Source organism: Colossoma macropomum, unplaced genomic scaffold (genome assembly GCF_904425465.1).
Source record: "Colossoma macropomum unplaced genomic scaffold, Colossoma_macropomum, whole genome shotgun sequence".
NCBI classification, from domain to species: domain Eukaryota; kingdom Metazoa; phylum Chordata; class Actinopteri; order Characiformes; family Serrasalmidae; genus Colossoma; species Colossoma macropomum.
In genome coordinates, this window is record NW_023494792.1 from 61404463 (window position 1) to 61419244 (window position 14782).

At 41.2% G+C, this 14782-nt stretch overlaps 1 protein-coding gene across 1 annotated transcript in view; it reads right to left on the bottom strand.

The window, feature by feature from the left end:
* cacna1c (calcium channel, voltage-dependent, L type, alpha 1C subunit) overlaps positions 1–14782 on the bottom strand; it is a 335868-nt gene that overhangs the window by 61110 nt on the left and 259976 nt on the right. The window contains exons 10-17 of the mRNA XM_036577755.1: positions 9955–10045; positions 5820–5846; positions 5243–5403; positions 4651–4876; positions 3096–3297; positions 2876–2996; positions 2410–2524; positions 998–1118 (exon numbers count right to left, since the gene is read on the bottom strand). Coding sequence (XP_036433648.1) covers positions 998–1118; positions 2410–2524; positions 2876–2996; positions 3096–3297; positions 4651–4876; positions 5243–5403; positions 5820–5846; positions 9955–10045 — 1064 coding nt within the window. The remainder of the gene's footprint in view (positions 1–997; positions 1119–2409; positions 2525–2875; positions 2997–3095; positions 3298–4650; positions 4877–5242; positions 5404–5819; positions 5847–9954; positions 10046–14782) is intronic.

The following is a 14782-nucleotide window of genomic DNA, read 5'->3' on the forward strand; positions in this document are numbered from 1 at the left end:
ACGCTCCGCTAACAGAATAACGGCCTGCTGACAGAATAACGGCCTGCTGACGGTTCCTAGAATTAGAATAAGCACAGCAGGGGGTCGAGCATTTTCCTACGGAGCCCCAACATTGTGGAATCATCTCCTGACCTCTGTTCGGGACTCAGACACACTCTCCACATTTAAAACTAGACTCAAAACTTCTGTCTGCACAAGCATTCTGCTGATATCAGTTGCTGCACTATTAACTCACTAATATCTCTCAATAAACTGACCTGTCCTGTTAATCTCTCTCTCTCTTGCTCTCTCTGTCTGTCTCTCTCCCTCCCTTTACTTGAGCCCCTGAGCGACGTCTGCCTGAGTCGCCACATGTGAGCCATCACAGCTGCTAGAGTCACCAGAGCTCCATCTCTGTTGGCTGATCTGCACCTCACCTGCATGAACTGACCCTCCTGCTGCTGCTGCTGCTGCATAAACTCAAACTATCTAATTGACCGTTGCTCCACCTGTTTTTCCCGTTTTGTATTCTAATATTTTATCCGGTGTGGACCAGAGGAGGATGGGTCCCCATTTAGAGTCTCGGTTCCTCTCAAGGTTTCTTCCTGTTGCTCTTAGCGAGTTTTTCCTTGCCACCGTCACCATTGGCGACGCTCATGGGGGCTCGGACCCGGATTTTTCTGTAAAGCTGCTCTGTGACCACACCTGCTGTAAAAAGTGCTATATAAATAAACTTTGACTTGACTTGACCCCAGAAAGTGTAACAACAGCCTAATGTCCGAGAAAAATCAATGGAACTTGACACAGATGTTTTGTCAAGTTGACACTTTGTGCCAATTGGAATAAGTATAAATGTAGGTCTGTGTCAGCTGTCATGAAGGGTTTATGGAGGTGTAATGTAGTCTAAGTACCAGAATATCTAACAGAGTTTCCTGTTTTCAGTGGAATGGAAAAAAGTCAGTTGGGAAATCAATTAATGAGCATCATCTTAACGAACGTCTTCCAGTGAACGTCTTACCTTGGTGGTGGTTGGTGTTTCTCCGTCTGAAGTGATTGATTTCAGCTCAATCTTCTCTTCTCTTTTCTCTTCCTCTATTGGAGGTTTCTCATTGTCTTGCCGCTTCTCCGGACTGGCCATTCTGTGAGACATACAATACGCTGGTCACGGTGAGCCGATCACTATTCACACGTGTTGAGCGGCTGAGTGTGCAGTACCGCTAATATATGACTGAGTATATGTACATACTGAGCAAAAGCTGTCGACACCTGAGAATTACATTTAAAAAGCTGGAGCTCAAGACTGAGTATTTGCGCAGAAAACACTAATATTACAATAAATACAAATAACATTAATAGAATAAGGAGTAATTTTATGTTTGCCACTGTTTATGTTTAACCCTTCCCTGCCTCTCCTTGAGGAAGCCCAGTAGTATTTGCAGTTATCATCCAGTATCTGCTTTATCTAATCAATACTTCACTGAATGAAATCATGTGCTGCTGATGCAATTTAACAAATTTAACATCTATGTGATGTCTGGAGGCATCCAGGAGAAATCTGGAACCAAACTTTGTTCTTCAAAGTAACTTATATCAGCTATTTTTTTTTAAATAAGAAATTCCTGTTACCCTTTACTGTATTTATGTTTATTTACATTTATTCTAAGGATATATGGTGTTTTTACAGGCAAAACACACTTACTGCCGAGATAAATGGCTTTAGACTGTGTGCTTTGGAAGACTTGTGCACAGTACTACGTACATCTGCATACATACATATCGCTGTTGTCGGAAGAAAACCTTGTATATACATTTTTGTCATTTTTCAGTTTTTCAAAGAATTTGAAAATACCTGTTACCCTTTACATTGTGTGTAATTGTCACGATGAACGGACCAAAAGAAACGGCCCAAAATGACTCGGAAGAAAGTCTGGTTCCATAGACTTACATTAAAAGTAAAGTAGATTTTTTCCTTCTCCTGTAAAGTTACCATTTTGTTTTCCTCTGACAACAGCGATATACATATATATATATATATATATATATATATATATATATATATATATATATATACACATATATACACATATATACAAACACACACATATATGTGTGTATGTGTGTGTATTTGTCTCTTGAATCATTAAAATGGTAACTTTATAGGAAAAGCAAAAGCCATTCTTAACTGTGAGTGGAATTCAATATATAAGATATAATATACATATTAGAAAAAATATAAGATTTTTTGCGTTCAAATGACTTTATCTGTTTTTTTTCATTTATAAAGGAATTTTAACACAATGCAAACAGTAACTGGAGTTTTCAAATTGTGAAAATTACAACAACAAAAAAAAGGTTTTTGCACAACAGTACAACTCAGAAGAGATCAGTGGTCACTGAGAGTTTTCCCGAGATGTTCTGTGGTTCCAGTACCTGGCCAGTTTCCTCCTCTCCTTCTCTTCCTCTTCCTCTTTCTGAGCTGATGTCAGGCTCTCCGCATCTGCCAGGTTGTCCACAGCGATGGCCAAGAACACATTGAGGAGGATGTCTGTTTTTAGCTCAGGAGCTTTTCGTCACTTGATTTCATACAGGTTTAAGAAATTAGGCACAGTCTAAATTTGAATTAAAATATAGGGCACATGCGTCATTAATCTAGATGAGCGATAAAGGTCTGAGTATTTGCACTGCCATTAGCAGCTCTAGCTTTAGCAGCACTACCGGCAACACCCTCTAGATTCTCCATTCAAGACAATCAACATTCACTAGGAAAGCCCGATATCCATTCAGTACACAAAGTCTGCTCTTCCTCTGGTGTGGTAGAGAGACCTGGGACTGGGCCTGGGGCAGCTCAGGATGGTACCGCAACAAGACGATTAACGCTTTGTGCTGCAAAGGATACAATTTCCACAAATGAAGAGAATGATGAAGTAGATGCACACAAGCATGCCAGGAAATGACGGCCCACCATACGCCATAATCCCATCATACATCACTGAGTTCCAGTCCTCTCCAGTCAGAATCTGTAACCGTTGCAGCAAATAAAACAAAAAAATGCATAAATACTGTAAAGGAAAATTACTTTGGTATGTTTTACATGTAAAACGTGAATGAAAGCAGACCTGAAAGACTGTGAGTAAAGACTGGGGGAAGTTGTCAAAGGTGCTACGACGTGTCTCGTCGAAGTTGAACTTCCCGCCAAACAGTTGCATGCCCAGCAGACTGAAGATGATGATGAAGAGGAAGAGCAGCAGCAGCAGGGAGGCGATGGAGCGCACGGAGTTCAGCAAAGATGCCACCAGGTTGCTGAGAGAGTTCCAGTACCTGAGGACCACAAGAAGGAGAGTTAGGCCCAATCCCATTTCAACCCTCGCCCCTACCACTTAGCCCTGCCCCTCCATTTTGTGTGCGTTCATGTCTAGGGGTAGGGTGTCCCGATTCTTGTTGAGATAGAGGGGGAGGGTGAAGTGTTGGGGCTACATGACCCTTCAAACAGAGGTTTTTCAGAGACTCCAAACAGAGAGATATGAGAAAAAAAGAAAAACCGGCAAGATGGAGAACAAGAGACCAAAGAGATGCAAATGTGAGAATTTTCTCCGTTAAAAAGTACGATAACCATCATATGATCTTAGTTTAATGTCATTTCAGTGTTTTATGATTGTTTTCTTCATAACAAGCATAAAAAATACTAGAAGTATGCTGATGTCTTGGTAGCAAGCTAGCAAAATTTCCTGTTCCAGCTTAAATGGAGCAGCAGTTACATTCTGGCGCTTCAGGCTTCAGAACTGCCGGACTATTTAAGGTGGAACAGGAAATTTTGCTAGCTTGCTACCAAGACATCAGCACACTTCTAGTAATTTTTATGCTTGAACAGGAAAATTCGAACAAGAAGCTGACGAATAGCTGACTTCAGCTTCATATCACTGAAGAATTAGCTAAAGCCCAGCAGTGAGGTTGCTGAAGATTTGCCCTCCTGCAGAGTTTATTTCCAGCAACTTCAGATGTTCCTCACTACTTTAGCCAGATTAAGAGGATCATGTATCTTAGAACCACAGACTCCAAATCTCACTCTGCAGTGGCGATTCCAGGACTGTATATATTGGGTATCCACTGGGGGGCAAAGGCAAATTCAGGGGATCCAAAGTTCAAAAACCCTAAAACAAGTGCATTTCTCAAAAATGGCCCAGAAATCAAGACAAAGGCCGACTGCAGTCTACCTTTTTTATGCAAACTGAAATTATAACATAGACGTTGGATGAATGGGTAACTCTGAAGCTTCACATGCTGTAGAGCAGAGGTTACTAACCCTCTTCCTGGAGATCTACTTTCCTGCAGAGTTTAGTTCCAATCTGCATGTTGATCTCTCCCCTCTAACTCAACACTAATGCATCTAATCAATCTAGGAAATGACATTTAAATGGAGATTTTAATTGCTTCTGCCACTGAGTCTAACTAGGGAGCGTGAAGCTTTTTTCTAATTACAACTACAACCAAGCTGCGGTTTTACAAATCTTACATTTGTTTCACTCTGCTGCACATAATGTCATTCTAATCAGCCCGTTATGTGAATAAAGGTTTTGGATGGCACCCAGGTTGGCCAATAAGACTGCAGTGATAGCCAACGCCACTGCTTTGGCTTCACCGCTGACTCTCTGCACACTTGACTTCTGCACTTACCTGGTGATTTTGAAGATGCGCAGCAGGCGCACGCAGCGCAGCACTGAGATGCCAAGAGGTGACATGATCTTTGTCTCCACCAGGATCGTCTCCAGGATCCCACCGCACACCACAAAACCATCAAAGCGGTTAAAGAGAGAGACAAAATACGCCTGTAGGCCCAAACTGTACATCTTCAGAAGCATCTCGCCGGTAAAGAGGGCCAGGAGGACCTTGTTGGCGATATCTGTGAGCGGGAGAGTTGAAGATGATGGAAAATGGGGAAAGAAAATGAAAATTCACCTGAACGGTGGTTCTCAAAGTGGGATTTCTCAACCAGAAACTACTGTTTCAGCCGTTTTCAGACGGCCCAACTCAGTATTATCACCATGGTTTTTGTTTTCGAGCTCTGTGTTAGGGTTGGTGGGGTATTGCCCCCTCTAGCTGGCACCTATGTTCATTTGCATCAACAAAAACTGTATAGCTTTGGAGTAGAGTGTAGCTGTAAGCATCATTGCCTGCACATTCAGTAACAGTGAGTCTTTGTGTGCTGATGAAAGGCTTTGAGCTCCTCAGAACATCTTATTTTAGCTAGTTATTCATTGTTGATTACCTTGTACATCTGTGAGCCACTGCGGCTGCTGATGGTGCTCCGAGGCGATGGTGAGAGTGTTCAGGAACACTAAAAAAATCACCAGCCAGTAAAACACGTTTGATTTCACAGCAGCCCGACACTTACGCCGGCACAGACGATTCCAGCGGCGTGAATATCGGCTGCAGACAGAGGAAGGAGGAGGGAGGCAGAGAGAGAGAGTACACATAAATATAACTGCAGTTTTAAGGCAGCGAGTATTAGTTTCCATTAGTGGAAATCCATGTAGTGTCAGTTCAAATCAACATAAATTATTTCAGCAGGTAATTCAGTGCAAAGCGGGTTAAAACTGCTAATATGAGAGTGACTCAAAACAAAGTTTCCTCTCTTCAGCATGTCAAACCCTGGTTTTATTGGCTAAGGGCACTTAGGGGTAACCATAGCAACTGTCTCACTGTGATCGGGACACAAACGGAAAGAGCACAACACACAGAACGGATGTACAGTGCACGAGTAAACGAACACACATATATGAAGAGCTTTGAGGAGGGCATCGGGCGGCAAACCATGCCTTCAGACAGTGAGAACATGTACTAACCTGAACTTGGATTTGGAGATCCTATTTCTGGAACGAAAAACAGAATGGATTATACAAACAGAACAAGGACATGACATCATGGAGGACATCGTCTCCAAGGAGAGCGACAGAGAGGTGCAGTCAGCGGCTCCTGCTTCACCACACAGAGACCCACACCAAATCAGCACATCACATTCACAGGGCTCGTTTATTATGAGCTAGGGCCCCCTTGTGGCTATGCCAAGCTGAGGAAGCGGCTGAATAGCACCCACAGAGAAGCAGGAGAGAGAGAGAGAGAGAGGGAGAGAGAGAGAGAGAGAAGGAGAAGGAGAGAGAGAGACAGCAAGGAAAGGCAAGAAATAACATAACACGTGCGTAACAAACCACAAAAAGCTCATCACGATCAAAGAGATGGCTTGTATTGAAAGTGGGAGGAAATGAAAGAGAGAAAACTTTCTGCTGTATTCATCTTCTATATTTTAAGGGGAATTCCACCAGAATTTTCAAAATTCTCTGCATAACTGAATGGTTAAGATGTAAAAAGTAATCCTGAGTGGTTTGGTGTGAAACGCTCAGTTCTAGAGAAACTTACCGAGTCAGAATTGTTCACAGTGGCGGTGATAGGAACCAGACGTCTGAAGATGTCTGGGACATTGTTCTATGATAGTTTTGAGAAGGTTTTGGCTTGAAACAAAATCCATTCATGGTGGAGGGGTTCATGCAGGGTGTTGTGCCTCACAACAAAACAGTCCTCAAAGAAAACTTATTATTTCAGATTTTCCGCTATTTTCCATCATCAACATGCCATATAAACTCAGAAGACTCGTGTAGGTTCACTGGTGGTTTTGGATAATAAATAAAATGTCTATATTTGTGTTGTAGTCATGGCGACCCCTGGTTCCTATCACCACCACTGTAAAGACATCTGAACTATTTCACACCAAACCGCTCTGGATTACTCTGTCTACATCGCAACGATTGAATTAAGCAGAAATTTGGAAAAAATGGTGAAGTCCCCCTTTAATCTGTCTGAGATCCACCTAATGTTAGTGTCTAAACCATTAAAGCAGCTTTGAGCAAAAAATCCCTCACCTGCTTCTGAACTATATTTGGGGAGCACAACCTAACGTGCATTTTTTAAAATTTACACTCTTAAAAAGATCACTTTGCATGATTAAAGGGTTCTTTGCATGGTGAAAGGGTTCTTCATTTGATGGAGAATGTGCTGTATATGGTTCTATATAGAACCTTTTTGAAAAGGGTTCTGTATAGCACCAAAAGGGTTCTTTTATTGTTACAGTGTTCTGTAGAGCCATCTACAGCACATTCTTCATCAATGTGAAGAACACTTTCACCATACAAAGAACCATTTACTCATGCAAGGAGCCCTTTAAGTGTTCATGGTTATAAACAGAACCATCCCTGAAGAACCATCTTTTTTAGAGTGTAGATTAAGATTAAAGTGGAATAAATGGCTAAAGTACAGCCTCCACAAAGGGGGTGGGGGGGGTGGGGGGGTGGTAGCTTAACACGCTGTTACAGATCCCCCAAGTAAACAATCCGAGAACTCCATTTACCACCATATACATTTAACACAAGGTATTTTGGGGCATTTTTTGGCTTATTCTCAATGTGAAATCAAACATATACTATAGATATCATATTAATAAAACATATTTCAGTTTTATTAAGCTGATATTTGCACTTCGACATTGTAGTCTAAAATAAATTTGCCAATGTTTGACATGTTTGACACATAGCCTCTTTTCACTAGGTCTATTTACTTCGATCAATCTATCATCACTGTCCAATTTTCATTTTTTCATTTGATTTCTAATATTTACAAATGCTACAGCCAGCCCCATTGTCTGCTGACCCAGCAATGAGGCAGAATTCATTTGTGCTCTGTGCTCTCCTGCTTATGACGGCGTTTTAGGGCCACCATTAATAGTAGACTTCGACAATAAAGTTGTAAATATTTGGAGGATAAAGTCGTAATATTTGGAGGATAAAGTGGGCCAACTGTAGGGGGCTGCCATAACGCGTTGGGGTCTCGGTTGTTGTACTGTAGGGGGCTGCCATAACGCGTTGGGGTCTCGGTTGTTGTACTGTAGGGGGGCTGCCATAACGCGTTGGGGTCTCGGTTGCTGTACTGGCGTCGGAGCTCCACTCACTCCTGTCTCTCTGTGGATCATTTTGATCATCATTCTCACTGTCTGTGAAACTTCATGCCCTCTTTGAATGGTGTGGAGATGGAGCCCCGATAGCCGTGTAGACGACCCTGCCTGAGATTCTCCTTCAACAACACAGACAGACAGTTTCCTCCGAGTCCGTCTGGCTCTTTATTCTAGATAAACACAGTTTCCTGCTCAGCCGTTTCAGCCGGTTCTTATCCTAATAACAGGCTGGTGCTGATGTGCAGGAGAGACAGGGAGACTGAGTGTTTCTTTATGGGTGAATCGATATGAAAGTAGAACTCCACCAACTCACTGCCCCTCATTTAACACCAGGAGGTGCTGCCTTCACTTCGCAAAGGCTTTGGCCACAATATTGACCTTTCCTGGTATTAATGCCACTTTAATGTCATAATTCTACGACTTTTTTTCTCTAAATACTACGACTTTTTTCTCGAAGTCTACTTTTTATTTTTATAAACAGTGGCCCTAAAACGCCGCTGGACCTGCTCTGTCTCTGTGCAGAATATTTATTAAGCCACTGTACTATGATATGGCAGTATGGAAAGTATGTGCTCCTCCACAGAAACAAAAACAGTTGTGCTCGATTCACTAGAGTCACAAGCTGAAAGAATATACAATCTATACAGCACGTGAAAGACAACTGTATATTCTTCTTCTACATACAGTACTGTGCAAAAGTCAGAGACCCTTCATTTATTTAATATCCAGTCAAAACAGCCATTTAGTACAAGCTACTCAGTTCAGTCACTCATTTCAGCATCAGGAAAAACACACATTTAATAGAAATTCACACAGAAGCCTCAACAACTAAATCTCAGCTGTGTGAGTCAGTGAGTCTCTCTCTCCTTTTATTCCAGCTTCCATTCTGTTCAGGAGACTCACTTTCAGTTCCTCAAAGAATCTGCAGACACACCTCCAAAGTTCAGTCTTAGAAGCTGGTTGATCATTTTCTGAAGTAATCAAACACATTCAGTGGTGTTGAGGTCTGGACTCTGGGGCGGTCAGTCCATTGTTCAGCTTCTTTGTTTGATGTCTCCTTTTCTCAGTGAGGTTCTTCTTAATCAGCTACACATCCTTTCAGACCCACAGCGCTGAGTCGTCTTCTCACAGTGGAAGGATGGACAGAAACACCTGTGGATGTTTTCAGATCTGAAGCAGCTTGATTTTCTCCTCTCTCTCAAAGATGAAAGCTTTAAGTGCTGTTTATCTGATGGGGCAGTTTTGGGGTCGACCAGCTCTTCCAGATGGTTGTTAGGAGCCCCATTTTCACTGTAGCTTTTAATCAGTTTCTTGAACTGCAGTTTTGGAAACTCCTCTTTTTGTGCTTTGACTTTCTCCTTCCTTATGCCAGTGGATTTTCTTATATCTAATGTTATATCTAAAGGGGTGAGTTTGGGCAGGTGTTTGGGTGAATGTTAGCATGTATCTTGCAGCTGCAACTGGTTGGTTTTAAGATTGGAGGAATGGAAGAATTAAAGTGGCATCAGGTGCGCAAATGTAAAGAGTGGACAAATGAGTCACTCATAGATTTGATATTATAATTAGTTGTTGAGGCTTCTGGCGCTGAAAATGAATAACTTTTACTCAAATTTTCAACAGGAAATTAAAGAAAAGAGGGTGGTTTCAGACTTTTGGACAGTACAGTATTTACATTTTACATTTGCATCACACTCTTGTCATTTTTTGTATCTTTGTCAGTATCAGACAAATTACGTCTCTCATTACCTAAAAACGTAACTAAGTTTATTTACTTTAGAAAAAGTAATAGAAGAGGGTTGAGAAGTAAAAGGCCTAAACTTAAAGCCTACAAATTTTAAAGTAATGCAGGAAAGGAGAGAAGAGAAGGTGGACAACACAGGAAGGGGAAAGAGCACAGGAGAGAGACAGAGAGAGAGAGAGACAGAGAGAGAGAGAGAGAGAGAGAGAGAGAGAGAGAGAGGTGAAGCAGAGTTACTTACGCTAGGCGAGTGCAGCAGGTTTCTCCCTCCATGTCTCCAGCTGGAGCGTTATCAGTATTCACCGACTCATTCTCACTCGCTGGAATACTCACTGTGTGCGCGAGAGAGAGACAGAGAGTTGATTTACCAACGAGGAGATGGTTTGTATTAATCACAGGCTTCATATCTCCAAGGCTAGTCCTTCTCCGCCTGTCACTTCTGATCTTAAACTAATATCACTTTTCATCCTCTTCTCTATCCGCTGCATCTGTAGCATTCAGCTGATTACCAGAGACAGTCATTTCAATGTGTTTCCCTGCACTTGATAAAAGAACACAAATCTTCCCCTCAAAGCACACTTATAATAAAAACCTCGATCGCAAAAAATTCAGGACAGTATGTGATGCTAATAAAAACAGAAAGCAGTGATTAGTAATCTCCCTGGACTATAAATTAGTCATCTTGTGTGTTTAAGGTGGTAGTAACTTCAGATGGTGCTGCACGAGGATGATCGGGCTATAAATACCTGTGACGGGATTCATAGATTGAGAAAAGGTGGTACAGTGCAGCGAATATCTCGTTCCATGTGTGAAAAATGGGTCACAAAGCAGATGTTAATGTTTGGCAAAAAGGAGCGACTGCATTTGGTCCAAAGGCCACAGTGTGAAGGTAGTAGCCGAACGTATAGGTGTATCAAAGGTCATACAGGTTGACTAGCAGTGGTGAAAATCCCAGCCTACAGGAAATTCTCGGCAGTATTGTGGCCGAAAGACGAAACTGATGGACAGGGACCGCTGGCGTGTTTCATGGCTTGTGAATAAAAATTGTGTTCTTTCAGAAATTGGTTGTGAAGAACCTGTGTTGACTCTTAGAAACAATTCTTGTCTGGTAGCGAAGCAATTTTTATTCACAAGCTCACCTTGTGTGTTTAAGGTCGTGACTGATTTTTTGTCCGCAGAGCTTATACACAGTTTGACCTGTATTAAATCAAAAACACGATATTTCATGTTTTGCCTTAAGGATATTATTGTTGTTTTTGGAAATATTGGATGCCTGCAACACATTCCAAAAAAGCTGGGATAAAAGCCTGTTTACCACTGAGTTACACCACTTTTCCTTTTTACAGAACTTAATAATCATTTGCGGACCGAAGACTCCAAGTGATCCAGTTTTGATGTGGATTTTTTCACCAAAGTAGCCTAATATTGTTTTTTTTTTTATTAAAAAATAGTCTAACATAATTATAATGTTTTGTCAACTGTTATATCTCCTACTCTGTGTGTATTTTGGTGTTAAATCTCACTGCGTGACGTGGGCGTGACACAAATGGTTATCACCCCATATATCAACAATCTGATTGGTCACCACTCAGCTCACTGGGTTCACTACACGACTTTTAAAGTCTGATCAGATTATAAACAGACTGGGCATCTCACACTATACGACTGGTTTCTGCAGATTTTTTTGGGTGACTGAAATATTGGGGATCCACACTAAAAGATTAGAGATCACACACAACTCAAGTTTTAAGCTGTTGCTGAACTGAACGGGAGTCACTGAACTCATGCAAACTCACATGAACTCCCTTTACTAGGAGACGCAAATAAACAAACGTGAGCTGCTGTTTTCTCTGCCGTTTGCGCCGACACAGTAAAGAATCAGCAGGTAAACATGTGATCAGTTGGTATTTTTTAGTTTTAAACGTACATAAACTTGATTGTTCCTTAAACTCTGCTCATTAAGAAGCTTGACTCCACACGTGAGAGCCTTTCCGCCATTTTTCTTTGTTTATTTGCTGTAATTTCTTCTTTCGCACTCTCAGTTTTCATTGGCTGTTGCAGGAATCCATTCAGATTGAGTCGTTGATCAGTTTACACTAGATTACACTCAGAGTCGGGTCGAAAAAAATAAATATTTAATAAACTCTGACTGGTCTAAAATGCGATCAGGAGGCCAAAAATCTGAGTCTGCGCCCCTCAGACACGACTCGACTCTCTCTCCAACTGTCGACTCCAACTGACCCAGACATCTGCAGACTAGAATCAACCAGCTCAGACTCTGCCAGACTGAGAATCAGGGCTAAAATTGGGGTAAAGGTCAAGTAGCGTAACCCTGGCTTAAGGGGAGAACAGCATGTTCGATGCCGGTTGGAACTAAACTCTGGAGGAAAGCAGAGTTAAAGGAAGTGGGCTGGTGAAATGCAGATGAAAGGGGTTACAAATCACTGCTCTCTGTTTTTATTAGAATTTCACATACGGTCACAAATTTCTTTGAACTGAGGTTTGCATAAATCAGTGGGCAGTTGCCTTCGACTTCTATGATAAGTGTGCTTCAAACCAACGTCCAGGGAAAATTTTGCTTGTTGTAATAGACCATAAGCTACAGATGTGGCAGATAGAGAATAGGTTGAAAAATGCAGTTCCTTTAAATGCTAACATTGCTGCTTTTCCATACAAAAAGCCACTGCCTCCTCTATCAGGGACATGAAATATGCAGAAGCCCACAGAGTTTATAGACAAATGAAAAGAAAAACGGTGCAGTAGAGATTAAATATCAAGTTTATGACTACGCTATAGTGAGTGCTTTTGACAATAAAAGCAACCAAATTGTCACTGAGTGTGCTCTTTTACTCTTTTACAGTCACAGGTACCTGCAGTTCTTCTCCCTGTGGGGAGCAGATGTTCTGTAGTTTTGATAAAATGTGGCAAAATCTTTAATCTTTTATGGGGAGGAGTAATGGCGTGGACAGCAAGGCTCCCCGCTTTATTTGAAGTCATCTGGTGGCATTCGGCGCTCTGTCTGAGAGCGCTTGTGTGAGGGAATAACTCAGCACTTGCAGATGAACACATTTACACCCAACAGAACCAGGATCTGCCGCCAAATCAGATCATTTACAGTGGCAGGTCTAAAACGAAACCTCTAAGAAACAGGCTGTCCAGCTCGTTGGGTTCCTTATAAAGGACTTATTCAGTCAATAAAAGCTAATGTGGCTAACAGTGAGTGAAAGCAAATGGCCCTCAATTAGCATTATGCAAATGACATCATGCTAATCGATGCTGGCTACATCCATTGTTAGCCACGTTAGCATGTTTGCCTGATCTACTCCTTTAAAACCTGGAGCAAAATGTTATTAATAAATAAAAGCTGGGAAAACAAACAAGAGAAATGTGGAAAACAGCACTGCGGTGAAACAACAAAGGCCAGAAAACAATACCGGCCCATTAATTATCATCAGCAGCAGAATAAATCAAAACCAGTCAAGCAGCCAATCGCATGCAGGCGTGGATAACCGTCTCTGTGTGCATGCTCGTGGGGGTCTCTAAGCAGAGCCGAGCGAGGGAACTACAGTACATGCTGCATTCACACATTCCAGTCCACCTAATCTTTCTTTTTCACTTTTTTCTATTTAATATTTTGCATTTTCACTGTTACCTGATTGAGACGCATGACGTCCATCTATTTGAAAGTGCAATCAGAATTATGAGACAGAGGTGGGCAATATGGCACAATGTGCTCCGGTTATCGTGATAAATTACGTTAGGATGAGGGGATTGCAAGTTCAATCCTCAACGATACCAAGTGTTCATGAGAGCATAACTAACCCTGTTTTATTGGATGTAGTGCAGTATAGTGTGCAGGCACTTGCACAGGTAGTCACCAGAAGGGGGCGTGAGCCCCTGCCCTGTGTGTACAGTCTGTTTTTGAGCTCTGTTGTGTCCGGTTGACACCATCAATGGGATATTAAAATGTAAAACAGAGCCTGTGTCACATGGCCAAAAATACAGCTTGGCAGGTTTTGGGAAGGTAAGCAAGCCAGCTATCTACAAATCACAACTACTAATATTTAAAACCATTAAAAAAAAAACAATATTCAGAACTTAGATATTTACAAGCATTATGTTCAGATCTATTGAAACCCAAGGCATTAATAGAAATAGCAATAATGCTGCCTTCAAGTCCTCCTCAGAAGTTCCTACTTACTCTCTTTGTTTTCACTCTGTTAACTCCGGCAAATTATTTATTTATTTATTAATTATTTACGTTTTTTTTTTATGTGTTAGTAAGGGTATGCGTGTATCTATGTATATGGACGCAAATACTAAGCTATTGTAGATGTATGGTGTTTATCTTTTGTTTGTGTGTTAATTGTGCCAGTTTTCCAATTGGGGGTGGGGGTGGATGGGAGGGTGGGGGTGGAGGGAGAGAGTTCAGGGGGGAAAACATTTATTTGCACATTTTGTACATTTTGTTTTCTGTTTAGTATTGGAAATAAAAAATTGTTCACAACAAAAAAGCTCCTACTTACGACTTTGGAGGTCATAAGTATGACTTGATCTGTGTTCAAGTGGTTTTGGTTGGAAATAAGACTGCAAATAATATTTTTGGTTTACTTTTTTTTTTCTCTCATTAAACAAATCTGTGTATTTTGCATTATTGCAACAAAGTGAAGAGCAGAAGATGCTTATGAGTAAAATAATGTCTTTATGCAGTTAGATGTGCCACATAACATGTTCTTATACCTGTATTTCCATGTGTGGATGGTTTCAGCCTGCAGTGTTAAGGTTGTGGCTGATGAATAACTAAAATACAGCCAGTTTATCAGCGGTTTTTGTTGACACGCCCCCCAACTCAGAAACTCGGCGCTTACTGAAAAATACGACATCGTGGTGGCGTTCATTTGTGTTCGTCTCGTAAATCCGATGTTTCCAACAGGACTTGAAGGCACCATAAGCTACATATATACGAAATTTCAACTTAAATTTCGACTTATCCATATAATCCATATAATACTTCATTTTTATTTTATTTTTTTATTTATTGTATTTTTAAATATCTTTTTGATTTCTTT